This window comes from Rhipicephalus sanguineus, chromosome 3 (assembly GCF_013339695.2).
Source record: "Rhipicephalus sanguineus isolate Rsan-2018 chromosome 3, BIME_Rsan_1.4, whole genome shotgun sequence".
NCBI lineage: Eukaryota > Metazoa > Arthropoda > Arachnida > Ixodida > Ixodidae > Rhipicephalus > Rhipicephalus sanguineus.
The window spans coordinates 178,584,071-178,611,393 of NC_051178.1; the positions used below are offsets into that span (position 1 = coordinate 178,584,071).

Consider the following 27,323-nt stretch of genomic DNA (forward strand, 5'->3'; position numbering starts at 1 on the left):
CTTATACACCGAGAGTGAATTACAGTGCCGTTATGCAGTAAAATGTGTACTGAAAAGTTGTATGTGTTGTTTAATAAGTGTGCTAATTTTTTTATCTAGCTATTGCTCCTTTTATGCAGAGTGTTTAAATGCAAAGTGTTTTCTGCAGTAGATTAAATCGTGGAATATAGCTTAATACAAAAAAGTGAGACGTTGCGGAGTGACTGTAAAAAAATGTGTTAACGTAATGAAAGCATGCAGCTATAAAATCTTTTGCAACAAAAGTACATAAAAAGAAGCTCTGTACATCGTGGCTTGAAGAAATGCGTTTTTCGTGTAACGTTTGTCGAATGAAATTGAATTTTAACTTGAATGTTAAAATTTCTTTGTCCTGAAGTCACTTAACAAACCCCAAAAGGCGCGACAACCTTTAGACAAAGCCGGCTCTGAAGTAACTACGACGTGGTTACGAATAACTAACTGCTGCAAATGAAATAAAAAATAGAAAAAAATTGTAACGAGTATGCGGAACAGAGTTCTCGGTTCGGAGAGACGATATTTTTTCTTGTGAAGATAGTGTAAGTGCCCAGGAATCCGCTAAAATTACCTTGCCTTGTTTCCTGACTATGTTTTCTTGATATATTCTTTCTGTCTGTGCAGGTACACTTTTGAAGTTGTGTATTAGTTAATTGTCTAAAATTTTGTTTTATGTTTGTGAGACGCAATTGCCACATGTGTTAACGTAATGAAAGCATGCAGCTATAAAATCTTTTGCAACAAAAGTACATAAAAAGAAGCTCTGTACATCGTGGCTTGAAGAAATGCGTTTTTCGTGTAACGTTTGTCGAATGAAATTGAATTTTAACTTGAACGTTAAAATTTCTTTGTCCTGAAGTCACTTAACAAACCACAAAAGGCAACGAGAGTCGGTGCGGGGTTTCAAATTAACATTCCACCTGTGAAATACTCAGTTTTCCTCCGTGGCAGTGACAGTAGTTATGCAAACCAGACGCACGCAAGAAATTGAAAAAAAAAAGAACTATGATACCCCAAATGTCGTCCCGCTTCACGGAACACTGACAGTATTCAACTTTTGTACAAAGGAAATAACGCAGTTCACATCGAGTGTGCAGTGCCCAGACGAAATGCACTGATGCGTAGTGAGCCAGAGCAGACATTCACAATTTCTTTGTCTCCAGAGCTGTATCATCAATTGAAGTGAGCTTCAGGTAAGTGAGGGCAAACACATAACATAGCCTTTTCCATAAAGATAACACTAATGACTTCAAACCCTTCGAAAATAGCGCAATTATTCCAAAGCGAAAGCGTTTTACTCTTCCCGTGTCGCGCTTCGCCACGTCTGCCACATCGCCACATGAACGGTTAACCAACAATTAAAAAAAAAATCACAGCATATCCACGTGGTGAATGATGATGAGTGGGGCGAAGCTCCGGAGAGAATCATCGGTAAACCGTGAATGTTCTGTGTAACGCCCCATCAATCATTATATGAAGAGTGAGAAACGCTGTGTGTATATTACAAACATGAAACTTTTATTTTTCTTAATTAGATGATGCTTGACTTGCGTTGTCCCTTCATTATCACGGCTTTATGGTCCGTGAAGTGAAGGGACAGCGGTTCTTGTACGGGTTGCAACTGGAAATTAGAAAATACCAGGTCTATACCCGTCCCTCGGATGGTCTTCTCGCCGCAGCCGTGCAGCTTGTCGAGCAACTTCGGCTTCGCGGGCTCGAACGGCGGAATCTGCTTCGCGGCGTCGACGTGCAGCTTCGGCCTCGCGGGCTCTCACCTCAGGATTCTGTCTGCGAGCGCGCGCTGCCACCGCCTTCCGTGCCCTCCGTTCCGCAGCCTTGTCTTTCACCTGGCGACTCCGAGCTAAAGAGGAAGCGTGCCAAGAGGGAGCCTCATGGCGCGTTACTTCTGAAATGTTGTCTTCGGGTGTCGTTGAAAACACGAGACGTAGTAAAGAAGAAAGAACGCCACACAGGCGAACACGCACGAGAGTGTCACTCGTCAACGTCTTCTTCTTCTTCTACTGCATACCAGAGCGCGCGCAGTAAAGAAGAAAGAATGCCACACAGGCGAACACGCACGAGAGTCTCACTCATCAACGTCGTCTTCTTCTTCTACTGCATACCGGAACGTGCGCTTCTCACGAACTAGAGGTGGCTACTACAAACAAATAAACCTACAAACGGAGGATGGACAGACCCACGGCATAAGGAGCTTCGCCCCTAAAAATCCGGCAGATCCTACGCACTGTGGGAATCAATGTCATACGAAGCAGACAGTGTGCAGCAGCCTATGTCAGATTTTTTTGCTTTGAGCCAAGCGTTATGAGGTGGATCGACATCTTTGTGTAAATTCAGTTGTCGTGTGCATATTGTGGGCTTACCGAGCAAGCCGAGTACATTGGCGTCTAAAGGGTAGCTCATCTTCCGGCGTAACGTCGGCATTCACGTTAGAGCAGAGATGTAATTTCTATCGTCACGAAGTGCACGCTTCGGTGCGATTGTGTGCAAATCTATAGTACAACGCAACGATTGACTATAGCTTGGGAAGTAATGAGTGCGCATATGCAATGTTCATTACAATGATATAAAATCGGACAGTCAACTCTGCAACCGCTACTGGCATTGTCCTGAGATAACGCTTGTACAGGGTTTTTTTCCAAAGCACTTTGAAGCATTGGCGCAGCTCTGTGGCAGAATACTTGACTGCAACGCAGATTGTCTGGGTTCGATTCCGGCTCAAGCGGTGATTTCTGTTCTTTGCTTCTGTTGGGACATATCAGCCATCCACAATGACGACTCGGGCTCCTTCACATTGTCGCGTTAAGATTTTCAAAGCGTGGGTTGGTGCAGACTGTGAATCATCTGGGGCGAATACCCGCCCACCACGGGCAGCTGTATGCGGCTATGTGCCGCACGTGAGTGGTGGAAATGATTTAATGACGCACACGACAGGGAAGTCACGTTATTTGTGTCATGACCCGCGAATCGTGTTCGTCATGCACTGAACTCCTCCTGTGCCAATTTTGGTTTATACCAGGTTAAGGAAACCACCACAACAGCGGCCAGACGTAGATAGATAGATAGATAGATAGATAGATACGGTCAAAAGATTTTCGTTCTCTAAGAAATGCTTCGCATTTAATACCTCTCTGAGAAATCCTACGAGGTGGTAGCATAGCGCTTAAGACAAGCAGTCATGAGTGATAACTTCAACTTCAAGCCGTGCATCTGGGGAATTAGAAATGCGCTTAACTAGCCGAAACCTCCGCGGTGGATAAAGTTGGTCCCTGGGAATATGCCTATAAAGGTAAATTGCCTGGGACAGTGAGTTGTCTCGATTCATAAAGCACGACGTCGCGTTTCTGAATTTGCAGATCTAATGCCATCCTAGATGACGCGGCTCTCCGAACTTACCCACGCCTGACTAATCAGAAAATTTTAGCACATAAATGAAAGAACGTTTCCATCTCGAACTGTAACTTGCAACAGCGAATTGCCGTTGATACGGATGCAAAGGGAAATGCCAAGCAGTTATGAACGCGGTGTTTGTGTAGTGTTTGATTACACATGAAGATAACAAGGCCCACCGATGTTAACATAAAAAACACAGTTTCGCCGCAACGGCGAAGCAATGATTGCGATAGCAATAAATTGTAATGTAACGCGAAGAACGGAAAGCAGCTCGAAATTGCCAGCGCATCGCTCGAGCCCAAAGGACGCACGAAAAGAACGCACACAGGACGAGCGCGAACTAATGCGTCACAGCTCGACACTTGAAGCGCACTGCTCAAACATAAAGCAGGACGCATGAGACAAACGAACAGGTACACACTGATTGTCACAGTTGTTACTTATTTCTGTTTGAACAGCGCGCTCCTTTCGCAAACGCGGCCGCTGCAGCGAGCGAAGCGAAGCACCCCACCGGCCGCCCCTTCTTTCCTTGAGATAAGCGCACGAAAGCGACGACGCCCTGTAGAGCGAACAGCAACGGCGTTCGCAGGGGCGGGGCGACGATCTTTAAAGCGCGCAACACGCGCGCACGTCGCACCATCTATGTGGCCACTAAGAAAGCATGCTGAATTACATGGTGTATATAAATAGCTCGCCGTTAGCAGGCTGAGAGACTGTGCTGTCGTGGCCTAACGGCTAACGCGGCAGGCTGCAGAGCGAGAGGTCGCCCGTTCGATTCCGCGCGTCGGAAAGAATTTCTTAATTATTTTTCTTTGTGGCCTTTCTATATATATACATACTTATACATATACGGTGAATGACGGCGACGGGGACGGACATTTTCCAGCCGAGACTGTCCATATAATTGCTATCGCAATAAAACAGTTGAAACCGCGTGCATTGATCGACGCAAGACTAGTGCATAAAGCTGCCGCCCACACATAATTATACGGGCATTTACCTTGACTTTTAAAACTGTATCTATCTTTAAACACACGTCTACAACACAATATATAGTCACTATTTGATTTGGTTAATGGACATGAGATGGTACTTCCTCTGGCATGCAGACTCTTTTCGTAAACGCATTACGTTTGAAATTCCTCCCTGAGGAATCCTTGCCAACGGCCACACACGATCCAACGGAGGCACGTAACAGAGGCCACATTTAGTGGGGCACAAAAACTCGATGCAGCAGCAACTTCAAACAGCCCCACATCTATCGTTCTCACATGTATATAATTTCCTAATCAGGCGGAATATTCCTGCATCGCGGTCCTCATCCGTAACAACAGCATCAGAATAGCCGCTTCGCCCTCCGAGCTCGGAGGCCGATTAATGATTTCGCTCGGCAATGGACCATGAAGAGAACCGATTTTCCTTTCCGCTCGGTTGCGTCCATATCAATCTGCTGCTGGAAAGTGTCTGAGTGGGGGTTGTATGTATCCGCCTGTCTCTGCCATGTGCGTGCGTGTGCGGGGTATCGTATACGCGAGAGCCTATAGAAAAGAGAGTGGCTGCATCGAATCATTCCGAATGGCATACTCGTTCCCGCCAAAACGGCCCGAGCTCTGATTCGTCGCTGCGAAACATCAGTGCCCGTGGAGATGTGCTCCTTTTTCTTCGCGCTCACGAGGCGCCGCCATTGGGAGAATGCCATCGTGGGAAGAGCGTTACTCCCAGCGGACGGTTTCGCCCTTATTAGCTCGGCGCTGAATAAGTGAAGCGCTGAATCGCGGCAGATTCAATTTGCGGATTAAGAACGGAAAGGTAGAGAAGAACTGTGGTTGCCCGGAACTCTATATTGCTTTCCGCTGCTTGACTCATGTCACGTTAGCCGTTCCGTATAGATACGATAACGGTGTATGTGCTCGGAAAAGGACCGCCTGGAACTGGCTGCCTTGTTTGGTTTACGAGGAGCGATTTGGTTGCGGTGCGAAATGACCTTTGTAGAGGGCGACAGTTGCCGAAGACGTGGATGCTTGTTTCGCAAACGTACAGGGCGTGCGCCATTAGGTAAAGAGAAGGAAGGGCGGAAGACGCCTGCGTGCTCAGGCGGCCTGGCGCTTACGTTTTGGAAGTTGGGAGTGCGTAAACGGAACGCACGGACCACTCGAGTGTAGCTACTGCATAAACTGCACACGACAGCAAAATTATCTTCTTTGTGTTCAGTTCTGGTTTCATGCAGGGGTTAAAAATTCGAGAGAAGTAAGACATCTTTTTCAAGGTCGTTTCGTAACCAAATGTGGCGTGTACTGAGACTTTTGTTCACAGACGCTCATTGCCTTTAACGTGTTCGGCGTTAGTATAGTTTTTGACGGGGCGTTTGATTCGTGCGCGGTGTACGAGAGAGTTGATGAAGAAAGTCTTGGCATCATGGGCCATGGCGGCTGGAACTCTGTTACCTCTGCAAGAGCTGGGTGTAGCGTAAGAAGTCAACACTACATTTTTAAACGCATTCTCGCGCTATTCGAGCAAACTGCCACGTCACAATGCTACTATTCCCACATCACAATGCTAGTATAGTTGTATCGACGAGGGTTATATTGCGTTCGTACATAGTTTGAAATGAGAATGAGACAACCACTATGTAGGGTAATGTAGGTATACATGTTCCAGTTCCAACCTGCATATTTCGTTTTCGCTATCGCCAAACAATGCAATCGCAGTCGATAATGTGATGTACTGTCACTTACGCATCTACCAAGCCGCGGCCCGTCACAGACAAAGGAAGCAGTGGCAATTCAATTTAGAGATGTGAGCCTACAAATATAAACACGATGTGCAATAGAAGTTTTATAAACAGGGGCAAGCAGCCTGAGACAGGCAGCCTGTCTGAGGCACTTTACCCTTGCTTATAGAATTTCTAACTCATAAATTAAGCAGTGCATGGCATCGGCCGGAAGCCCCTGAGCACACGTGGACGGCCTCCCGACCCGTCATGCCGCTCGAAGCTCCCCCGTCGAAAGATGTAGATGTTACATCCGTAAAAAGGAGTAATGAATGCGCTCCGCGTTGCGTGACACGCGCGTCTAATCCAAGAAAGCGCTACCGAGTCAATGGTCTTCCGCGTTTCATTTTCAAAAGGATCGCGAAACGTAACGAATATTGTACGGAGATCGGTTGTCTGCGTCTGCCTCGGTGTCGTCGTTGCGCCCGGTGGTGCAGCTCCGAATGCATAGGAACATGTCGCCGGATGTCCTTTGAATAAGAAGCACGCGGCCACATTTTCTTGCTGTTTCGAGCGCCCGCGGTCAGAGTGCTTAAGTAGGCAGCAACATCGAGCCACGCTTTTAAGGAGACCAGAGAGTTTGGCAGGATCAATCTACAGGGGTTGCCAAGAAGTAGAGCAGAGGGCAGTGCACCGCTGTGCCTATACGATAAGACTGGAAAAAGCAATAATTCCGTCAGTGTCCCTAAACAGACACTGAAACGAAAATTCAAAGTTAGCTTGACTGGTGGATACCATGTTATACTTGGAGAATAACGACACTTAGTTTTGCCATATTTCAAAGCTTGGTAAGTCAGAAAGGGTAGTAAACACAAGAACAAAAACAAAACGAAACAAAACAGGAACAACCTTCAAATTCCTGCACTAACTCTCATGACGTCATAGCACTTGACATCATACTTTGAGATAATTTGATATTATAGTGAAATATTTCGAGAGGTCTCGTCGTATTGTAACAGTTTATACACTCAGACATTCATTCAATTTCTGGTTTGATAAACCGCAAATAGTTATAAAACCTCAGTGTTCTAATAATAACGGGCATGCTTACGAGTCGATAAGCACGCTGGTTATTATACGTATAACACATAGAAGAGTATGCGCTGCACATAGCTCTAGCTCGAAGGACAGCTGCGAAGCTAGACGCAAGCGTAAGACGTCAGTTAGTGCCGGAAACTGTGCGTTTTTCCGTTTATACTGCAACGATCATGACCCCTGCGCTTTCGGACTTTTCGCGTCACGGGAACCACACAACGGTAATCCCTGTTTCCGTGACGAAGAGGAGGCTACCGCTTTTTCATCTTGATATGCGCGGATGCGTGGCTGCACCAGATTCGTTAAATATAGCACGAGCCGGAAAGGTTGAGACGCGGAGGCAAGAGGCCCTGTCTAGCTCCCATTCACTCCACACGCACGCGAGACTAACGACCCTGAGATAAGACGAGGGGAAGGAAAAAGCGCCACCGGGACACAACGCACACACCTTGACCCTGGGAGCGTCGTTGACCGGAGACACCAGCACGTGCAGCACGAACCGCTTGCGCTCCTTAAGCGCGGCAGGCAGGTCGAACGTGCGTGAGCGGAACTCGAGCTCGAACACTGCCGAGTCCCTGTGGTTCTCGGAGCCGTCGTGAGTGTAGCGGACCTTGTGCGTCGACAGGTCGGCCAGCGTGAACACGTTGTCGGGCGTGCCACGGTGCCACACTTCGATCTCGAGCGCGCCGTGCTTGGGCGCGTCCATCACGTGGAAGAGCACGCCAGTGTCACTGACACCCAGGTCACGGTGGTCGACCAGCAGCCGGATGTGCTCGGTGGTCACGAGGTCACTGCCGCCTTCGGCCACGCGCAAAGGGGACAAAGCGAGTAGCTGGTCGAGCGACGACGCGTACACCTTGTAGGGACCGGTGAAGTTAGTCCTAACGCAGTCGACGCGGCCACCACCGCCACTGGAGGCGGCGGTGGCAGCATCGCAGAGGCACTTGAAGCCGTCGGTACCCTCCTGGACGCACCGGGCACCCGGTTCGCACGGGTCCTGAAGGCACGGGAACTCCCAGACGCAGTCGGTCTTGAGACCTCTGGTGACGAGGGCGTCGGGAAGGCCGGTGGGGACGTCGTTGACGCGCGCGTGTCGTAGGCAGCCGCGCAACGACGTCTCCGATTGCAGGCCGTGCTCCAGCACGGCTCGCGACTGCGCCGACACGTCGAGGCCGCCCAGGAAGAGCGGACCCGACAGGTCGAAGAACTGGTTGCGACCCAGGCCTGTTCGCAAAGACTCGACACTGCCGTCGACGCTGAGCTCTACGTGTGATGAGCCAAACTGCAGACCAAGCCGATGCCAACGGCCGTCGTTTACGGATGCTTCGCTGCGAAGTGTCACCACCTGAATGAAGAGAGAAATGACACTAATGAACAGAAATCCGCTGGAAAAGAAACAAACAACCGTTTTTCTTTATTTTCCTTGCTGCGCTGTACCAGGTTAAGAATGACGAACTGACTCACGCAATGGTCCACAGTAGTTGTTTATAGACTATTTTACGGACGGGTTTCGGTGCCGCCATGCTGGGCTGTTAACCTTGCTGTGTTTTATCTTGAACAACTAAGCGAACAGTGTTACGGTGGGCGTATACATATGAAAACTGTTGGGTTGGTGCATTCGGCGTTTCCTGACTTTAGCAGTTCGCGTCAGGGGATACAAAAATGAGAAAATATTCGTTTAACAGCCCATGATGGCGGCGCCCATATGCCTTACGTAACGTAGTCTTATACTCAGTTCGTTACAGCTAAATGGCCCGGTAATACAGCGCGTCTAAAAGGTACAGCGCGTCTAAAGGGACTTAATTCGCACTGACCCCGTTTCCCTGGTTGAGCGAAGCCATGGGATGTCCGTCGATCACTTCGAGGGCCACGAAGTCGTCCTTGGAAGGTGGCCCGGCGCAGTAGGCGACCAGCGCGAACGGCGCTTGCGTGCGCACCTCGACGGCGAGAGAGCCACCCGTGCGCGCGTTCATCTTGGGCAGTGCCAGGTAGGCGTCCGCTTCCACCAGGCTGAACGGCTGGTCGACGCTCGCCGAGAACTCCTCGCTGCACTCGCCCCACACGACGCCCACCGACGACGCGGCTGCGGTCTCGAACAGCTCCACCTCGTTGAACATCACGTCAGCCATGCAGCTGTGAACGTTCAAAAGGATGGCTTGCTTGGCAATAGTTCGGACTGTTACTGCGCGCAGAGACGGGGACAGAGCGACAGAGACAGTTCGGCGCTGCGTCTTGTTTCTTCTTCGTTCTGTCCCCGTCCGTGTGCGCTGTAACTCCTTTAAGAGCCTTCAGAGTCGTTAACAAGGCTGATTGTCGAACGCCAGTTAGTTACATCACGACATTCATATCTTATTTAACCAGAGTGCTGGAAATGCGTGATTAAATAATTTGAATCACCAAACACTTCTTGAACCAACGGCATACGGGTTCGTGGTGCGGGCTAAAACATTATAAAAAGTCAGCGGAACAATTTCTTTATGTCAGAATGTCTGTTATGCATCCGCAACGTAGGCAGTGTATCCGATGTTTGTTTAGTGCACTATTCTAACGGTTAAGGTGTACTGGCGGACGATTTGACTGGAGACGACCGCAGGGTCATGGAAACTTTTGACAGAGCTTATATCCCGAAAGAAATGGCGCAACAGAACATGACACATAATGCTGGACGATTGTAAGGGGCCACCTACAGCGTTAATTTCTAAAGTACTCCAGAAAAAAAAAAAGAAGGCTATGTTAAGGCTTGCTGATAGGCTAGTTCGTTTTGGGTCGTAGCGAAGGAATAACAGCGTGAAACGGTAGAAACGAGATTTGATTACGCACCGTGGTAGCTAGCGGCAAATGTGTTGCACTGCTGAGGTCAAGAACAAGGCTTCGATTCCCGACCACGGTGGTCGCATTTCGATGGGGGCGAAATGCAGAAACACCCATTTACTTATATTAAGATGCACGTTAAAGAAACCTCGAATGTTAAATTTAATTCGGAGTCGCCCCACTATTTCAGGCTTTTGGCCATATCTTGCCTTTGAACTTATCGTGCTTGATCGTCCTAGATCCGACGTGGAGTGCGGGCCGGTAAGTGTGGTCGAGCGTCATTTTGTGCTCTCTATCACATGGCAGAAAACATACCAATGTGCCCCCTACCCCCGGTATGTCCTATAGTGGAGCACATATAGTACTCTAAGTCTTCAACCATTTTTCCAAACACACGTCTATGCAAATTCTCTCTGGGACAGTGATGGGTGTGTGTGGAGCTTGTTTTTATTTTTATTTAGTAACACCGTAAGTCCCGTCAGGGATTTTTACAGGAGTGGCTTTAAAGAGTCTACAGAGTATACAATAATTGTTAGAAAGAGTTACAAAAATAGTTATAAAAAATCATAATTAAGCTATGGTATTATGTAGTGCAAGAGAGATAACGCAAGATTGATGTCTCTCTGTTACATATGAACGCTGCAAAAGATAATAACAAAAAAAGAATAGAAAAGGCAAGCACATGAAATATAAAATTGATAACAAACTTCCACCATGCTACATCACAAATTTCAGATATACAGGTCAGAGGGACAATGGTAAAGACAATAGTGATAGCGTCGCTAACGCGTTGCTGACAGCACGGTTTGGCCAGCAAGTTCAACAAATTTGTTAACAGTTGGGCTGCGCGACCACCGTCTCGTCTAAAGCGTACTACTCCCGAACAGCCCGCGGAAAGAACGGAAAACTGAACATATTGTTGGTGCAAAAGTATTCTTGGAGTTTAAGGTGACACTAACGACGGGATTCTCTGGGAGTGTTGAAGGAGATGCAGGTGTTTGAATCGACTTCAATTTTGTTATGTAGGGTGAGGCACAAAAACTTGAGTCGGGTGAGCATCGCACGACTGTCTAGCGTGTGACAGCCGATCTCTGACAGCATCTGTATAGGCGAGTCGATGCGCCTATATTTGTTAAAGATAAAACACGCGGCTTTGCGCTGGACAGCCTCAACAGTAGCTATGTGATTTTGGGTTGATGGGAACCATGCCACGCTCGCATGTTCCAAGATAGGGCGTATATATAATCGTCACATATTCCGAGGTCGTAACCGATTATAGCCACCTACGGCTTCGGCGTGAAAAGTAACTCGGTCGAAGCGTCACCGACCCTCGGAAGGCTTGGAGGTGCCCGAGGAACAGGTCCTGGAAGTCTCCCAGTCCACCGGCGAACAGGCCCCACTTGATGTCCAGCTGGATGAAGCGCGGCGGCAGCTGGGCCCGTGCCTCGTGCACGCCGTCCAGGAGGAGCAGCGCCAGCGCGCCCCTCCGACGCAGCTGCAGCGAGTGCCACGCGCCGTCGTCGAGCCGCACGCCCGCGGGGCTCTCGAGCAGCGCCGGCTCGCCGGCGCCAAGCTCTAGCCGAAGCCGCAGCCGACCCCCGGTCAGCTGGAGCAGGCAGTAGTCGTCGGGCCCAGCGGCGAGCAGCAGCAGTCCGTCGGGTCGCGCCGTGCGGAAGCGCAGGCTCAGGTCGGTGCTCTCGCGCGCGTCCTCCAGCTCTAGCGAGACGAAGCCTTCGCCCAGAAACGACGCCTCTGCGTGAAGACAGGAAGCGGGCTAGATATTAATTGACTGAGAGAGAGGGAGGAAAGGATGCTAACCAGTTTAGAATAGCCGGCCCGCTATCCTGCACAGGGAAAGGGATGGGGAAGATTGAAAGAAGAGTAGAGAAAAAGACATTAAGTGAAAGGCAGGAAGGTTAACCAGAAGACAAATATCCAGTTTGGTACCCTGCACTGGGGATTCAACCAGAGTCCCCACTGAAGTGGAGCACGTTAACAGCCTGTAAGTCGGCTGCAACAAACAGCTCAGGAGCGGACAACGGACAAAGAAGGTAACAAAGACAAGCGCTGACTTCCAACAGGGAAGGAAGGAAACAGAAAAAGGAGAAGGCAGGCAGGTGATTTACTGAAAACCGCGTGCTCTTCTTTGTCCGTTGCCCGCTCCTGCACTGTTTGTTGAAGATCGATTACCAACCAGCACGACATCAAAACTTCCTTCTAAGTCAGCCCTGCAGTGTCTGTTACCAGCTTTACGCCGTGGGACACAAGACCAGCTAGTATTATATTAATATGGGGCTTAACGCCCCAAGACCACGATATGATTATGAGGGACGCCGTAGTGGAGGGCTCCGGAAATTTCGACCACCTGGGGTTCTTTAGCGTGCACCTAAATCCAGGTACTCGGGCCTCAAACATTATTGCCTCCATCGAAAATGCAGCCGCCGCGGCCGGGATCCGATCCCGCGATGTTCGGGTCAGCAGTCGAGCGCCATAACCACTAGACCACCGTGGCGGGGCGGCTATAGTATTGGAAATAAGACAAGCGTATCAGCAGTTAAAAAAGAAAGGTCATGACTATAACTCTTCAGTGGCTCCCAGGCCACTGTGGCATCAACGGCAACGAACATGCCGATAACTCTGCTATAGGCATGCTTATGAAAATGGCCTGCAGGAAGCCATTCCAGTATCAAGAACCGACGCAGCAGCAATGATTCGATCGATCGCGCGTGATGTCGCACATTCGATGTGGAATACGCCTGGTTTTCAGCATACCCGCCTTCATTAATTGACTGGCTTAGACGTATACAGTACAGCATCGATTCTACATAATGCGATGGGCCGAATTCACAGAGGTTTTACGTTCGCAAGCGCTTCTTAATATTGGTTGGTCGCTTTTCAGCTTTTGCCACATCCTTGTTGGTTTAAGTCAGCTTTTGGGGACAGATAAAGCGTAAGAACATTTTATATGAATACGGGGTAATGTATCTGGGCAGGCCGCGGGGTTATATGCCACAGTCACGCGCTCACTTTCATTAATATTGTTACGGGGAGAATATATTTACAATATATATACAGGGAATAAACTCAGCGGCTGGCAAGATGGCGCCCAGCTTGCAGGGTCTGTCAACGTCGTCGTCTTCCTTGTCTTCTTCGTTGTCCTTTTCAGCCCGTTACATTATTTCCCGGCGGCTGAAGCACCGACCCGGTGCTCATCAGGAGGCAGTCGAGTGGTAGGGCTTGAGCCGCGTAACATGAACTACGTCAGTGCGAGGGTGAACGACGGTGGGGTCACTAGGGGCGATTTCGTAGGTGACGTCGGTCACCTGGCGTAAGATGCGGTAAGGGCCTGAATAGCGTGGGAGTAACTTCTCGGAAAGTCCCAGGCGGCGCGTGGGGGACCAAAGCAGAACCAGATTGCCGGGCGCGTAGTGGACGTCACGATGGTGGGCGTCATATACACGCCTCTGCTTTTCCTGCGAGTCCGTTAGTCGGCGTCGAGCAACTTCGCGCGCCTCTTGGGCCTTCGTTATTGCCTCCCGAGCGTACTCCGACGTATAACTCAGTTTGGACGGCAGGAGTGTGTCGAACGGTAGCGTAGGGTCGCGGCCGAACAAAAGGAAAAATGGAGAGAACCCAGCGGTATCGTGTCGAGAAGAATTATAGGCAAAGGTGACAAACGGTAACGTAGTGTCCCAGTCGCGATGATCAGCGGAGACATACATGGATAGCATGTCAGTAAGAGTTCGATTGAGGCGCTCGGTTAGGCCGTTGGTTTGCGGATGATACGCAGTTGAAAGCTTGTGTTTGGTGGCGCATGAGCGTAGGAGGTCATCAACCACTTTCGAAAGGAAGTAGCTGCCTCGGTCGGTGAGGAGCTGCCGAGGGGCGCCGTGGTGTAGGATGACGTCCTCGAGGAGAAAGTCGGCAACGTCAGTTGCACAGCTAGTTGGAAGAGCCCGTGTGATCGCGTATCGGGTTGCATAATCAGTTGCTACTGCAATCCACCTATTGCCCGCAGTGGACGTAGGAAAAGGGCCAAGGAGATCAACACCCACACGGTAGAATGGCTCTGATGGTATGTCGAGCGGCTGAAGGCGTCCGGCAGGATGGGTAGTAGGTGTTTTCCGTCTTTGACAAAGATCACAGGCAGCAATATAACGGGAGACGTCGCGGTACAGCCCAGGCCAGAAGAAGCGCCGGCGAACTCTGTCATAGGTCCGTGAAACGCCGAGGTGACCGGCTGTCGGCATATCGTGAAGCTGGGCGAGAACAGTCTGACGCAGGTGAGGAGGAACGACGAGTAGTCTGTCGGGGCCGTCAGGACGCATGTTGCAACGGTACAATACACCATCATGAAGCTCAAACATTCTAAGGGAAGGGTCGGGCGTCGCGGATGTTAGCCTTTGGATGATATCGTGCAAGAAGGTGTCCCGCCGTTGCTCGATTCCAATGTCGTGAAAAGCGGACAGAGAGAAAACGTTGGTAGAAAGGTTGGCCGTAGAACTGTCTGGGGGGTCAACAGGATATCGGGACAAACAGTCGGCATCTTGGTGCAAGCGGCCGGTTTTGTAGACAACTGAGTAGTCGAATTCTTGGAGGCGCAGAGCCCAACGACCAAGGCGGCCTGAAGGGTCTTTCAGGGACGAAAGCCAACACAAGGCATGGTGATCAGTGATGACTGTGAATGGCCGGCCGTACAAATAGGGGCGAAATTTTCCGACTGCCCAAACGAGCGCCAGACATTCGCGCTCAGTAATGGAGTACTTGCGCTCAGCAGCAGAAAGAAGGCGGCTGGCATAGGCAACAACGCGTTCCCGACCTTGTTGTGTCTGGGCCAGGACTGCACCGATGCCATGACCGCTTGCATCGGTACGGACTTCTGTTGGAGCTGATACGTCAAAGTGGGCGAGAATAGGCGGAGAGGTAAGCAGTTGTACCAGATTGGAGAACGCATCCGCTTGCTCAGGACCCCAGACGAAGGCAGCGTCTTTCTTGAGGAGCTGAGTGAGAGGGCGCGCGACGTCGGCAAAGTTTTTGACAAAACGACGGAAGTAAGAACAGAGGCCGAAGAAACTGCGAACGTCTTTGGAACAAGTTGGCACAGGAAAATCTTTCACAGCCCGGATTTTATCTTGATCAGGGCGAACACCGAAGGAATCAACGAGATGCCCGAGCACGGAAATTTCACGACGGCCGAAGTGGCACTTGGCCGAATTTAGCTGCAGGCCCGCCTTACGGAAGACAGATAAGATCTTCGATAGCCTTTCAAGGTGCGTCACAAAGGATGGAGAAAAAACGATTACGTCATCCAGGTAGCAGAGGCAGATGGACCACTTGAAGCCATGCAACAGGGCATCCATCATACGTTCAAACGTGGCGGGCGCATTGCACAAACCGAACGGCATCACTTTAAACTGGTAAAGGCCGTCGGGAGTGATAAAGGCCGTCTTCTCACGGTCCATCTCGTCAACGGCAATTTGCCAGTACCCGGAGCGAAGGTCGATTGAAGAAAAATATTGTGCACCGTGAAGGCAATCCAGGGCGTCGTCAATGCGTGGCAGAGGATAGACGTCCTTCTTTGTGATCTTGTTCAAATGCCGATAATCAACGCAAAATCGCCAACTGTTGTCCTTCTTCTTAACAAGTACAACAGGGGACGCCCATGGACTGCTGGAAGGCTCGATGATATTCCGAGAAAGCATTTTGTCGACTTCTTTTTGGATGATTTGTCGCTCAGTATGGGAGACGCGGTAGGGTCGCCGATGAATTGGTCTCGCATCGCCTGTGTCAATCCGATGTTTAACAACTGACGTTTGTCCGAGAGGGCGGTCGCCAAGGTCGAAGATGTCCCAAAAGGACGCAAGGAGAGCGCGCAGTTCACCAGCATGTTGGGTAGGTAAATCGGGTGCAATCATCTGAGTTAAGGCACCTTGTTCTGATGGAGTAGTAGGGGAAGGTTTCTCTGCACACGAATCTCTGTCGTAACTCAGAGTTGAAATGTGGCAGTCGGCCGCCGGCATGATTTCCGCAAGTGAAATGCCACGAGGGAGAACTTGTGGACATAGGCCAAAATTCACTAGCGGTAGACAGGAGGTGTTGTCCGTTATAGTAACGAGAGTGTGCGGAAACGCAACGTTTTGCGAAAGCAGGACTTCAAGATTTGGAGACACTATATAGTCACCGTCGGGTACAGGTGGTACAGGTGAGACGCCGACGTAAGTAACTGTCCGTGGAGGAAGGCGAAGGTGGTCTGCGGAACAGAGCCGGCTTGGAGGGCAACTGGGAGGGTCAACAGCAGTAGGTAGAGCGAGTTGCACAACGCCGGCAGAACAGTCTATCAAGGCCGAGTGTTCCGACAAGAAATCAAGTCCCAAAATTAGGTCGTGAGGGCAATGTTCTAGGACGTAAAACATAACCGATGTGTGGTGTCCGGCGACGGTCACACGAGCTGAACACACACCAATCACGGCAGCTGTTCCACCATCGGCAGTTCGGACCACAGGGCTTGGGGCAGGAGTAACAACTTTTTTTAGGCGTGTTCTGAGGTCAGCGTTCATAACAGACACGTGCGCGCCAGTGTCAATAAGGGCCGTAACTGGTACACCGTCCACGTCTACACTGATAAGGTTCCGATGTGCGGGCAGGGTCAGTAGAGGATTTTGGCATCGGGTCGTGATTGCAGCATCAGCTCTAGGAGCTGCTCCCGTCAGTTTTCCGGAGGTGAGCGCCGGAAGGAGCTTGGGGACGGCGATCGACGAGATGGGGGCGAGCGGGAAAAACGGCGTTGCGGCGAAGGTGAGCGGCTGAGTCGAGTGGGCAAAGAAGTGTCAGGCATGAGCGGCTGTGTTTGCGGCGATGAGCGTGGATTACCGGGAGGAAGGCGATGGGACGGAAAGTAAGGCCATGGTGTCGAGTTAGACCATGAACGGCAGTGACGAGAAATATGGCCTACACGACCGCAATTGAAGCATATTGGCCGGTCGTCTGGTGTGCGCCATTCCGCCGGGTTACGATAACGTGGGGGAGCGGAAAAACGTCGGTTCGGTGTGACAGCAACAGGTGGAGTTGGTGGAGCATATTCAGGTCGATGAATTGAGCAGATGTTGTTCAGGCCGACGTTGGCCAGTTCCTGACGCACGACGGACTGGATGAGGGAGACGGTGGCGTGATGGTTGTCGGAGTTTAGGGTTGGTGACGTGAGCGGAGCAGCGGCTTCGATTTCTCGGCGGACAATGCGGACAACATCACTGGAACTTTCCGTAGAAGGCAGGCGGGGGTCTTCGCAGGTGGATGTAGCAGCCGTGTTAGGTAGGCGTGTAAACTGGTGGAGAACACGGCGGCTCTTGGCTTCCTCAAAGCGCCGGCATTCGGAAATGATGTCTTGTACGGTAGATGAGTTCTTGAATACAAGCAGGTGAAAGGCATCATCTGCTATACCCTTGATGACATGGGCAACCTTATCGGCTTCCGACATCTGCGAATCCACCCTGCGGCACAAAGCAAGCACGTCCTGAATGTACGTAAGGTAGGATTCGGTGCATGTCTGAACGCGAGACGCGAGCTCTTTTTGGGCGGAGCGCTGACGTCCCAGAGGTCTGCCAAATAGCTCCCGAAGCTTTTGCTTGCATAACTCCCAGCTGGTCAGCTCTTCCTCGTGCGTTTCATACCAGACCTTCGCGGTGTCTGTTAGGTAAAAGATCACATTGGCCAGCATGAGCGTTGGGTCCCATCGCATACGTACGCCCACACGCTCGTATGTCTTTAGCCAGTCTTCTACGTCAACGCTATCGGTGCCCGAAAAGGTACCTGGGTCTCTCGGGGGCTCCAAGATGAGGGTTGACGGGCCGGTTGGAGAACGCACAGTAGCCGCTGAAGGGTCGGCATTGTTGACTTCCGTCGCCATTGAAGAGGCAACTAGGCGCCCGCTGCGAAGCTTCGTCTTGCGTGAAGTTAATACCCCGCACCTTCCACCAAAGATGTTACGGGGAGAATATATTTACAATATATATACAGGGAATAAACTCAGCGGCTGGCAAGATGGCGCCCAGCTTGCAGGGTCTGGAGCTGGAACTGGAGGCTAATGACATCCGCGTGCCTAATTGGCTTCCACACTTGCGAGCCTATCTGCGGAAGCGGGCCAGAAGTAGAAATTTGCAATGGTAATTGAAATTGCAAGAACGTACGACTGCGGCTTTATATCAACCGCATTGAGCGTCTGCTTTCTCTTTTTCTTCCTTCCGTCTTTCCTTTTTCCTTTATTTTTTTTGTCGTGGAGCTCCGTCTCGCAAGCAGGAGCACGTGCAGGCGTGCACGTGAAAGTTGCTGGTCAATGTAGAGATTGCAATCTGTGCGATAAGTTTCTTAGTCACCTACAGACTAAGCATCCTTTTATAGAGGCACACGCTGTATAGTGTGTGCGCAATGATACCACGCACGCGATGTCTATACACCACAAAGTGCATAATGCATGGCAGGTTTAAAAATATTTGCACTATAAGTACAATAGAATCGATTAATATTGTACTCGGAATATGCTATCGATATAGAAAATTTTCGTTTATTACGTGAACAAAAGAGGAAGAGGGGAGTTTACTTGCAGAAAACCAGTGTGGTCGGCGTGAGCTTACGTTGCTCGCCAACATCACACTGGTGGACGGGCATGAGAAGGAGCGATAAGTGACGATGATAAGATAAGGAGGTGCGTATATACAAGCACACCACGCTGTGGCAACACTAAGGTCGTGCATCTAGTCCAGTCGCTTGCCGCTCCTGCAACCATGGCTACATTGTTGGTGTCAGGCCAAGGACCTAACCCAAAGTCATCCCACTACACGGTCTCTAATTAATGCGCGCGATTGGAAAATTGCTTTACTGGAACAAACCAGCTTATTTTCGTTCTCGAGCGTACGCCGCACAAGCACGGGAGAAGCATGGCACCATATAACCGAACATCCGCAGAATGTGTGCGGATGTAACCGAGCGCTAGAGGTCGATGTCCCATTTTCCTCCGCCAACGTGAGGCGGTTTTGTAAACGAAACGCACCGAGTTCGTGCAACTACGCTTGCCGGAGCTCTGCAGTCGCGGCACTGCTAATTTTTTTAAACAGCGCCGGCTTTCCTTTAGCGACGCACGCGCGAATACGAAAAAGAAAAAAAATAGTGTCCCGTTATCTGCAGACATATGTCGCGTAACGCGATGGCTCCGTTTTCCGAAAAGCATAACGAGATATCGCGCCATAAGGTTTTTCTCAATAATAACAGACAAAAGAGGAAGCGAAGAATGAATATATTACTTGTCGGGCCGACAGGCTGGCTTTGAAAGCGGGGGTTGGGGAGCACCGAGGGCGGGGATGGAGGCTTAAGAAGGCATTACGATTTGTAATCTCAGGGATTACCTCGGAAGCGAAGAGTCACAGGGAATTTGTATGCAAATCGAGCGTAAGGTCGATCCCCATTTTTTTTTCTGACTTGCTTTTCGTAACCCGAGGGATCATGAGAACACGCGTCTGCAGTCACGTACACCCATCGCGCTATGACGCATGAACGCGATTTGGGAGAGACGAGCGAAGTTAGGCTCTTAAGCCCTAAAAAAAATTTGGCGCTTGACTTCTCCTCTTAAGGCGCATGTTGCATTTATTCCTCGCTATGCGCTGCACGTTTTCGCCGAAATTTGACGCATATTGTTCTTCGATTGTTTCTGTTACAGCGGCGCCCATGATATGATTATAGGTGCCGCTGTAATAACATATGGCCAATATCCTGATCATGCGGCGTGGCTTCTTATCTTGAGTGTTCGGCATGAAATTGTTTAACGATGTACTATGGTTGTACATGGCGACAATGCAACCCCAGCTTCCTTCGTGGCATTTGCTGGCAGTATAAATAAATAAATAAATAAATAAATAAATAAATAAATAAATAAATAAATAAATAAATAAATGTCATTTTTTCCTTAGGCTTCTAGGCAGAAGAGCGCTCGCTTGTGTATGTGTGTTAAGAATGTGACAGCACGGGAGACTCACAGGGGGTCCCTCGTGCATTAGTCGAAGACGAATGTGCGGCGAAAGCCACCATCGTCTTCTTCCTTTGCTTCTCAGTCAATTGCATTGGGTCGGTAGTTACTCATTCAAATTTTCATCGATTGGATTGGATTGGAATAACTTTATTAACAAAGTCCGGAGGCGTGTGCCTTAGCACGCGGCGGGCCGCTCCCACGACGGGACAGTCAGGCCGAGACCTACCGCCGCATCGTGGGCCCTCTGGACAGCCCAAAGTTGTGACTGAATGTCCGGACTCCTCAGAGCGGAGCCCCACTTGCTGGCCGATGCTGTATCAGTGCCATGTACCGAGGGGCACTCCCAGAGCATGTGGTGTAAGGTGGCTAAACCGCCACATTTCGTACATGAGTTAGTTAAGTAAACATCAGGATAAAGCTTGTGCAGAAAGGCAGGGTTAGGATATGTTTCAGTTTGCAGCAATCTCAGTGTCAAAGCCTGCGCCCTGTTTAACTTCCGAGCTGGAGGCGGGAAGACTCTCCTACTCATAGCGAAATGTAAAGTAATTTCATTGTACGTGGTCGGTTGATCCCTATTTACCAATCCTCCAGGTTGACCCAGAAGTCCTCCATGGTCGCGGATAGTTAACCCTCGCGCCCTGGAGTGGGCCAGCTCATTGAGATTGATAATCCCCCCTACCATGGAGCCCATATGAGCAGGGAACCATGTAAGGGTATGAGTTCTAATTGACCTCTCACCGAGTATTGCTTTGGCCTCTTTACACACAGCACCAACAGTGAAAGCGCGAATGGCCGCCCTAGAATCACTATATATATTTTCGTGATTTTCATCGAGGAGAGCCATGGCGATGGCAACCTGCTCGGCTGCATTAGCAGTTTGGGCGTATACCGACGCCACATTAATGGTAACCCCCTGGTGGTTAATTGCAACTACCGTAAACCTGCCACTGTTGCCGTCATATTGTGCCGCGTCTACGAAGCCGCCACCCCCTTGGAGACCCTCAACGTCGCGGAGAAGGGCCAGAGCTCGCGCTCTCCTCCTGCCTACATTTCGCTGGGGATGCATGTTCCTCGGGACAGGCGAGACGATAATGTTCTCCTTCTGATCTCTCGTCAACCCTTGGTACAGAGCATCAACCTGAGCCGGTGGAGTACCTATATCCGCGAGAATTCTCCTGCCTGCTTTTGAGCCAGAGAGTCGAATTACCTGTGCTCTTTCTTGCGCTTCCGCGATTTCCTCCAATGTATTATGAATTCCCAACTGCAGGAGACGATCCGTGTGGGTATAATTGGGGAGCCCCAGGGCACTCTTTACCCCCCTCCTAATCATCGCATTAAGCTTATCCCTTTCCACTCTCTTCCAAACGTGCATTGCCGCCACATATGTAAAATGGCACAACAGAAAGGCATGGATAAGCCTGACCAAGTTATCCTCTGATAACCCTGCCCGTCGATTAGCCACCCTCCTAATTAGCCTAATAACACTATCTGTCTTTTGCGCTAATCTTTGAATCGTGATGTTATTGGTGCCCGTCGCTTCCAGCGTCATACCTAGGATTCGAATGGAAGCGACCTTGGGGATTAACCCACCACTCTTGGTACGGAGGTGGATGTCGGTCTCTAGTGGTGGCACCCAGCCTCTCGGTCGGGGGCCCCTCCTGACCGGCTTATACAGGAGAAGTTCAGACTTCTCCGGGGAGCAGGAAAGACCTGTGCCCTCCAGAAAGCACTCGGTAGTGTCGATTGCCTCCTGCAGGGCAGCCTCTACAGCGCCATCACTACCTCCCGGACACCAAATGGTGATATCATCTGCGTAAATTGTGTGACCAACATCCTGAATTCCACTAAGCTGCCTCGAGAGACCAGCCATGGCAATGTTAAAAAGTAGGGGTGAAAGAACAGAGCCCTGCGGGGTGCCCCTATCGCCCAGGACTTTCACATCCGATTCCAGATCGCCAACTTTAAGGATGGCTCTCCGACTGCTCAGGAAGGATCTGACAAACGCATGAAACGAGGAACCTAGGTTGAGACCAGAGATTGCATTCAGAATGAAATCATGACGGACATTATCAAAAGCTTTTTTTAAATCCAAGCCCAGGATCGCCCTGGTATCCCTAGTATGATTATCTAAAATTTGAGTCTTAATGATTTTCATAGCATCCTGGGTGGAGAGGCCCGGCCTAAAGCCAATTAAGTAATGAGGAAAGATATTGATACGGGGTTGTATGAGTATATAAAATATGTATTTACAGAAAGGAATCAGTAAAAGAGTCAAGATGGCTGACCGCCACACTCGCGCGCCAGTCAGGCTCTTCAGCCCTTCGTCTTCCTTCACTTCCTCTCCGTAACAGGACCCCCGGGCGTTGTAGCGCCGTCTCGGCGCAGGTCCGGCGATGAATTGCGAGAGAAGTAGGGCTTCATCCGCGAAACATGCACAATGTCAACAGGTGGCGTACTTGACGAATCGAAGTGCAACGGCGCAATCTCGTAATTCACGTCGCTAACTTGACGCAAGACTTGGTAGGGTCCTGTGTAGCGGGACAGGAGTTTCTCGGAGAGCCCTACACGGCGACATGGTGACCAAAGGAGCACCCAATCACCTGCGGCAAACTTCATATTACGATGCCGGTGGTCATAGCGGGCTTTCTGCATCTCCTGCGACGTGGCGAGACGAGATCGGGCGACTTGACGAGCCATGTGAGCCCGGTCAATAGCGTCGTGAGCGTACATGGTAACAGATGGCGCGGAAGGTAAGACGGTATCAAACGGCAATATAGGGTGGCGACCATACAAAAGATAAGAAGGTGAAAATCCCGTGGTGTCATGTCTAGAGGAATTATATGCAAAAGTCACATAGGCCAACGTGGCGTCCCAGTCGCGATGATCTTGAGAGACGTACATGGAAAGCATCTCTGTGAGTGTGCGGTTAAGACGTTCAGTAAGTCCATTAGTCTGTGGATGGTAGGCGGTAGACAGCTTGTGCTCTGTGGCACAAGATCTAAGTAGGTCGTCGACAACTCTGGACAAGAAAGAGCGGCCGCGGTCCGTCAGCAGCTGTCGGGGTGCACCGTGGAGGAGGATGACGTCGTGAAGAAGAAAATCCGCGACGTCAGTGGCGCAACTAGTTGGCATGGCCTTCGTGATGGCGTAACGTGTCGCATAATCTGTAGCGACCGCGATCCACTTATTTCCCAAAGTCGTCGTCGGAAAAGGGCCAAGGAGGTCAAGGCCGACGCGATGGAATGGTTCCGAGGGAACTTCAATTGGTTGTAGAAATCCAGCAGGCGGCAGAGGAGGCCTTTTCCGGCGTTGGCATAGGTCGCAAGTAGCAACATAACGACGCACGGAGCGGTATAGCCCAGGCCAGAAGAACCGACGTCGCACGCGGTCGTATGTGCGCGAAACTCCGAGATGTCCCGCCGTCGGTGCGTCGTGAAGTTGTTCAAGTATGACGGGCCGTAGATGGCGAGGAACGACAAGCAGGAGCTCAGGGCCTTCAATGCTGACGTTGCGGCGGTAGAGGATGCCGTTATGCAACACGAACATACGGAATGCGGCGTCGGTGCTGCCAGACTGGATGGCATCGATGATGGTGCGCAATGACCCATCCCGACGTTGTTCGGTGCGCATGTCGCTCACGTCAGTAAAAGCCATTACGCAGCTGTCCGGATCATGCGCAGCGGGGTCAGGAGGATCCACCGGATGACGAGAAAGACAGTCTGCATCCTTGTGCAAACGTCCAGACTTGTAGGTGACTGTGAACGAAAATTCCTGGAGCCGCAAAGCCCAGCGACCAAGACGTCCGGTCGGGTCCTTCAGAGAATTGAGCCAGCAGAGAGCGTGGTGGTCCGTAACGACGGAGAACATGCGGCCAAATAGGTATGGCCGGAACTTAGCGACAGCCCAGACTAAAGCCAAGCACTCTCTTTCGGTGATGGAGTAATTTCTCTCGGGGGAAGAGAGCAGGCGACTGGCGTAAGCTATCACGCACTGTTGACTGTGCTGCCGTTGAGCGAGAACTGCTCCGATACCGTGCCCGCTGGCGTCGGTGCGAACTTCTGTTGGAGCAGATGGATCAAAGGGGGCAAGTACGGGGGGAGTAGTCAAGAAGCCAATGAGAGCGGTGAACGCTTGAGCCTGCTCAGGGCCCCATGAGAATGTGGTGTCTTTCTTCAGCAGATCTGTTAGTGGCCTAGCAATGTCGGCGAAGTTCTTCACAAAACGACGAAAGTAAGAGCATAGGCCGATGAAGCTCCGCACGTCAGAAGTAGAGCGGGGCACAGGAAAGCTGCGAACAGCGCGGATCTTTTCAGGATCTGGTTGGACGCCGTCAGCGTTTACAAGATGACCCAGCACGGTAATCTCCCGGCGGCCAAACTGGCATTTCTTGGAATTCAGTTGAAGTCCGGCTGTTCTGAAGACTGCGAGAATTGCAGCGAGACGCGTCAGGTGGCTGTCGAAGGTGGAAGAAAAGACAATCACATCGTCAAGGTAACAAAGACAAGTAGACCACTTGTAACCTCGCAACAGAGAGTCCATCATCCGTTCGAATGTCGCAGGAGCATTGCATAGGCCAAAGGGCATGACCTTGAACTGGTATAAGCCATCAGGTGTTACGAAGGCAGTCTTCTCGCGGTCCATTGCATCGACAGAAATCTGCCAGTAGCCGGACCGAAGATCAATAGACGAGAAGTATGTAGCTCCGTGCAGACAGTCCAACGCGTCATCGATGCGTGGTAGCGGGTATACGTCTTTGCGGGTGATCTTGTTTAAGTGGCGAAGGCGAGCGGCTGTACCAAGTGTTCCTAGCGGCATTGTCAGCGGCGTTGGACTCGGGAGCGGGTGAAAAATGGTGGGCATTACTGTCAAAACGGGTCATATTGGTCGTTGCACGAGGGGCCGAGGACCATGTGCTGCGGCAGTAGCGGGCAATATGTCCAGCGCGGTGGCAGGTGAAACATATTGGGCGGTCATCTGCAGTTCGCCACTCAGCCGGGTTGCGAGAACGTGGAGAGAATCGTCGGTTCGAGGAGGGCGTGGCAGAAAGGCGTTCGCTGACTCTGGGCGTGGCGACAGAACACACAGAATGCACTCCGATATTTTCCAGCTCCTGACGAACGATGGCTTGAACGAGAGGAACGGTAACAGGGGTGGCATCGGTGCTGCGCGAATAGAATGCTGAGGGCGCCATCGCTTCCAGTTCACGACGAACAATTCGTGTCAGGTCTTCCGGCGGCGAAGGATGTTGCGGTGTTGACTGCTCTTCACACGTCGACGTGGCAGCGGTGTTTGGAAGTCTGGCGAACGGTTGCAGAATGCGGCGGCTTTTTGCTTGCTCGAACTGACGACACTCTTTGATGATCGCATCCACGGTCGAACAGCCCTTGCACATCAGGAGGTTGAATGCATCGTCGGCGATCCCCTTCAGCACATGCCCGACCTTTTCACTTTCCGTCATGTCACTGTCGGCCTTTCGGCAGAGAGCGAGCACGTCCTGAATATAGGAGAGGTACGATTCCGTGGAGGATTGAGCACGGCAGGCCAGTTCCTTTTTGGCGGCGATCTTACGGCCGGCGGGTTTGCCAAATACCTCTCGCAACTTTTCTTTGCATTGGTCCCAGCTAGTGAGTTCTTCTTCGTTGTTTTCGTACCACACCTTCGCAGTGCCCCTCAAGTAAAATAACACGTTGGCCAGCTGAAGTGTGGGATCCCATCTGTTCGGTACACTCACGCGTTCAAACATGGCCAACCAGTCTTCAACGTCGACGCCATCGGTCCCACAGAACGTACCGGGATCCTTAGGTGGTACAAAAACAAGTGGTGGTGATGGCGACGTTGATGGAGACAGCGACGTTGATGCAGGAGGCTCAACGTTAGCCATGGTTGGGAGGGCGATGCGACGTCCGCTGCGGAGCTCCGTTGCCTGCTGAAGTACCCAGCACGTCCACCAATATGATACGGGGTTGTATGAGTATATAAAATATGTATTTACAGAAAGGAATCAGTAAAAGAGTCAAGATGGCTGACCGCCACACTCGCGCGCCAGTCAGGCTCTTCAGCCCTTCGTCTTCCTTCACTTCCTCTCCGTAACAATATCATTGTCTTCTATGTAAGCCGCAATTCTGTTCTGGATAACGTGCTCCGCCACCTTTCCCACGCATGACGTGAGAGAGATGGGACGGAGATTATCCAAACTCGGCGCTTTACCGGGCTTGGGTATGAGTATCACCTTGGCCAGCTTCCATTGCTCCGGGATATCACCTCCCTTCCAAATCTTATTAATCTCGTCAGTGAGATATTCAACAGAGTCATCTTCCAAGTTTCTAAGTGCTTTATTGCTAACCCTATCCGGACCCGGTGCTGATCCGCCGTTGAGTTCGTGCAGGGCTCGTCGCACGTCACTTACTCCGAAGGGTTCATCCAAATGAGGACACGGTGTCCCTTCATACGCCGGATAGGCTTGCATGTTGAAATCGGGAGCTAGCGGTAGATACTTATTAGATAGCTGCTCTAATATCTCCGCTCCCGAGGAGGACTTTTGAGCAAGATGGAGTATTTTAGCAAGGACCCCCCCTTTGATTAGATTTTGTGCCCGACTCATCCAGAAGATGTTTTAGAAGGTTCCATTTACCCCTCGTTCGCATTTGTCCATCGACTGAATTACAAATTTCATCCCACTGCTGCCTGGATAATGTTTGGCAATGTTCTTCAACTTGCTTATTTATCTCTGCAATCTTTTTCCTAAGCTTACGATTAAGCCTCTGGCCCTTCCATCGTTCCAACAGTGACTGCTTGGCCTCCAATAAATGCGCAAGTCTACTGTCCATTTTGTCGGTCGGTACCTCTGTCTCAATCGTCTTAGTGACTGCCTTAACATCCTGCAGCAGCATCTCTGTCCACTGCTCCAGAGACTCTGGTTTTTCCCCTCGTTCAGCTCGAGCCGTGCGTGACTCTCTAAACTTATCCCAGTCCAGATAGGAGAACTTTCTTCTATATTTTGCCTCCATTTGTAATTTAGTGACGTTAATATAGTGGTCGCTGCCTAAATCTGTCAGAAGGTTTTCCCACTCGACTGAGCCCGCATTTTTGACGAAGACTAGATCCGGCGTAGAGTCCCTGGTGGTGGATGTGCCGCGTCGAGTAGGAAATGCCGGGTCCGTCATTAATATTAGACCCACATCCCCCGTCTCCTGCCACAAGCTCCTACCCTTAACAGAATCATATGGGTAGTTCCACGCATGGAAAGGCGCATTAAAATCCCCCGCT

At 50.7% G+C, this 27,323-nt stretch overlaps 1 protein-coding gene across 1 annotated transcript in view; it reads right to left on the minus strand.

The window, feature by feature from the left end:
• LOC119386133 (chondroitin sulfate proteoglycan 4) overlaps positions 1-26,523 on the minus strand; it is a 52,532-nt gene extending 26,009 nt beyond the window's left edge. Inside the window, exons 1-4 of the mRNA XM_037653476.2 lie at positions 26,265-26,523; positions 11,371-11,794; positions 9,046-9,364; positions 7,680-8,576 (exon numbers count right to left, since the gene is read on the minus strand). Coding sequence (XP_037509404.1) covers positions 7,680-8,576; positions 9,046-9,364; positions 11,371-11,794; positions 26,265-26,523 — 1,899 coding nt within the window. The remainder of the gene's footprint in view (positions 1-7,679; positions 8,577-9,045; positions 9,365-11,370; positions 11,795-26,264) is intronic.
• Positions 26,524-27,323: the final 800 nt, after the last annotated feature.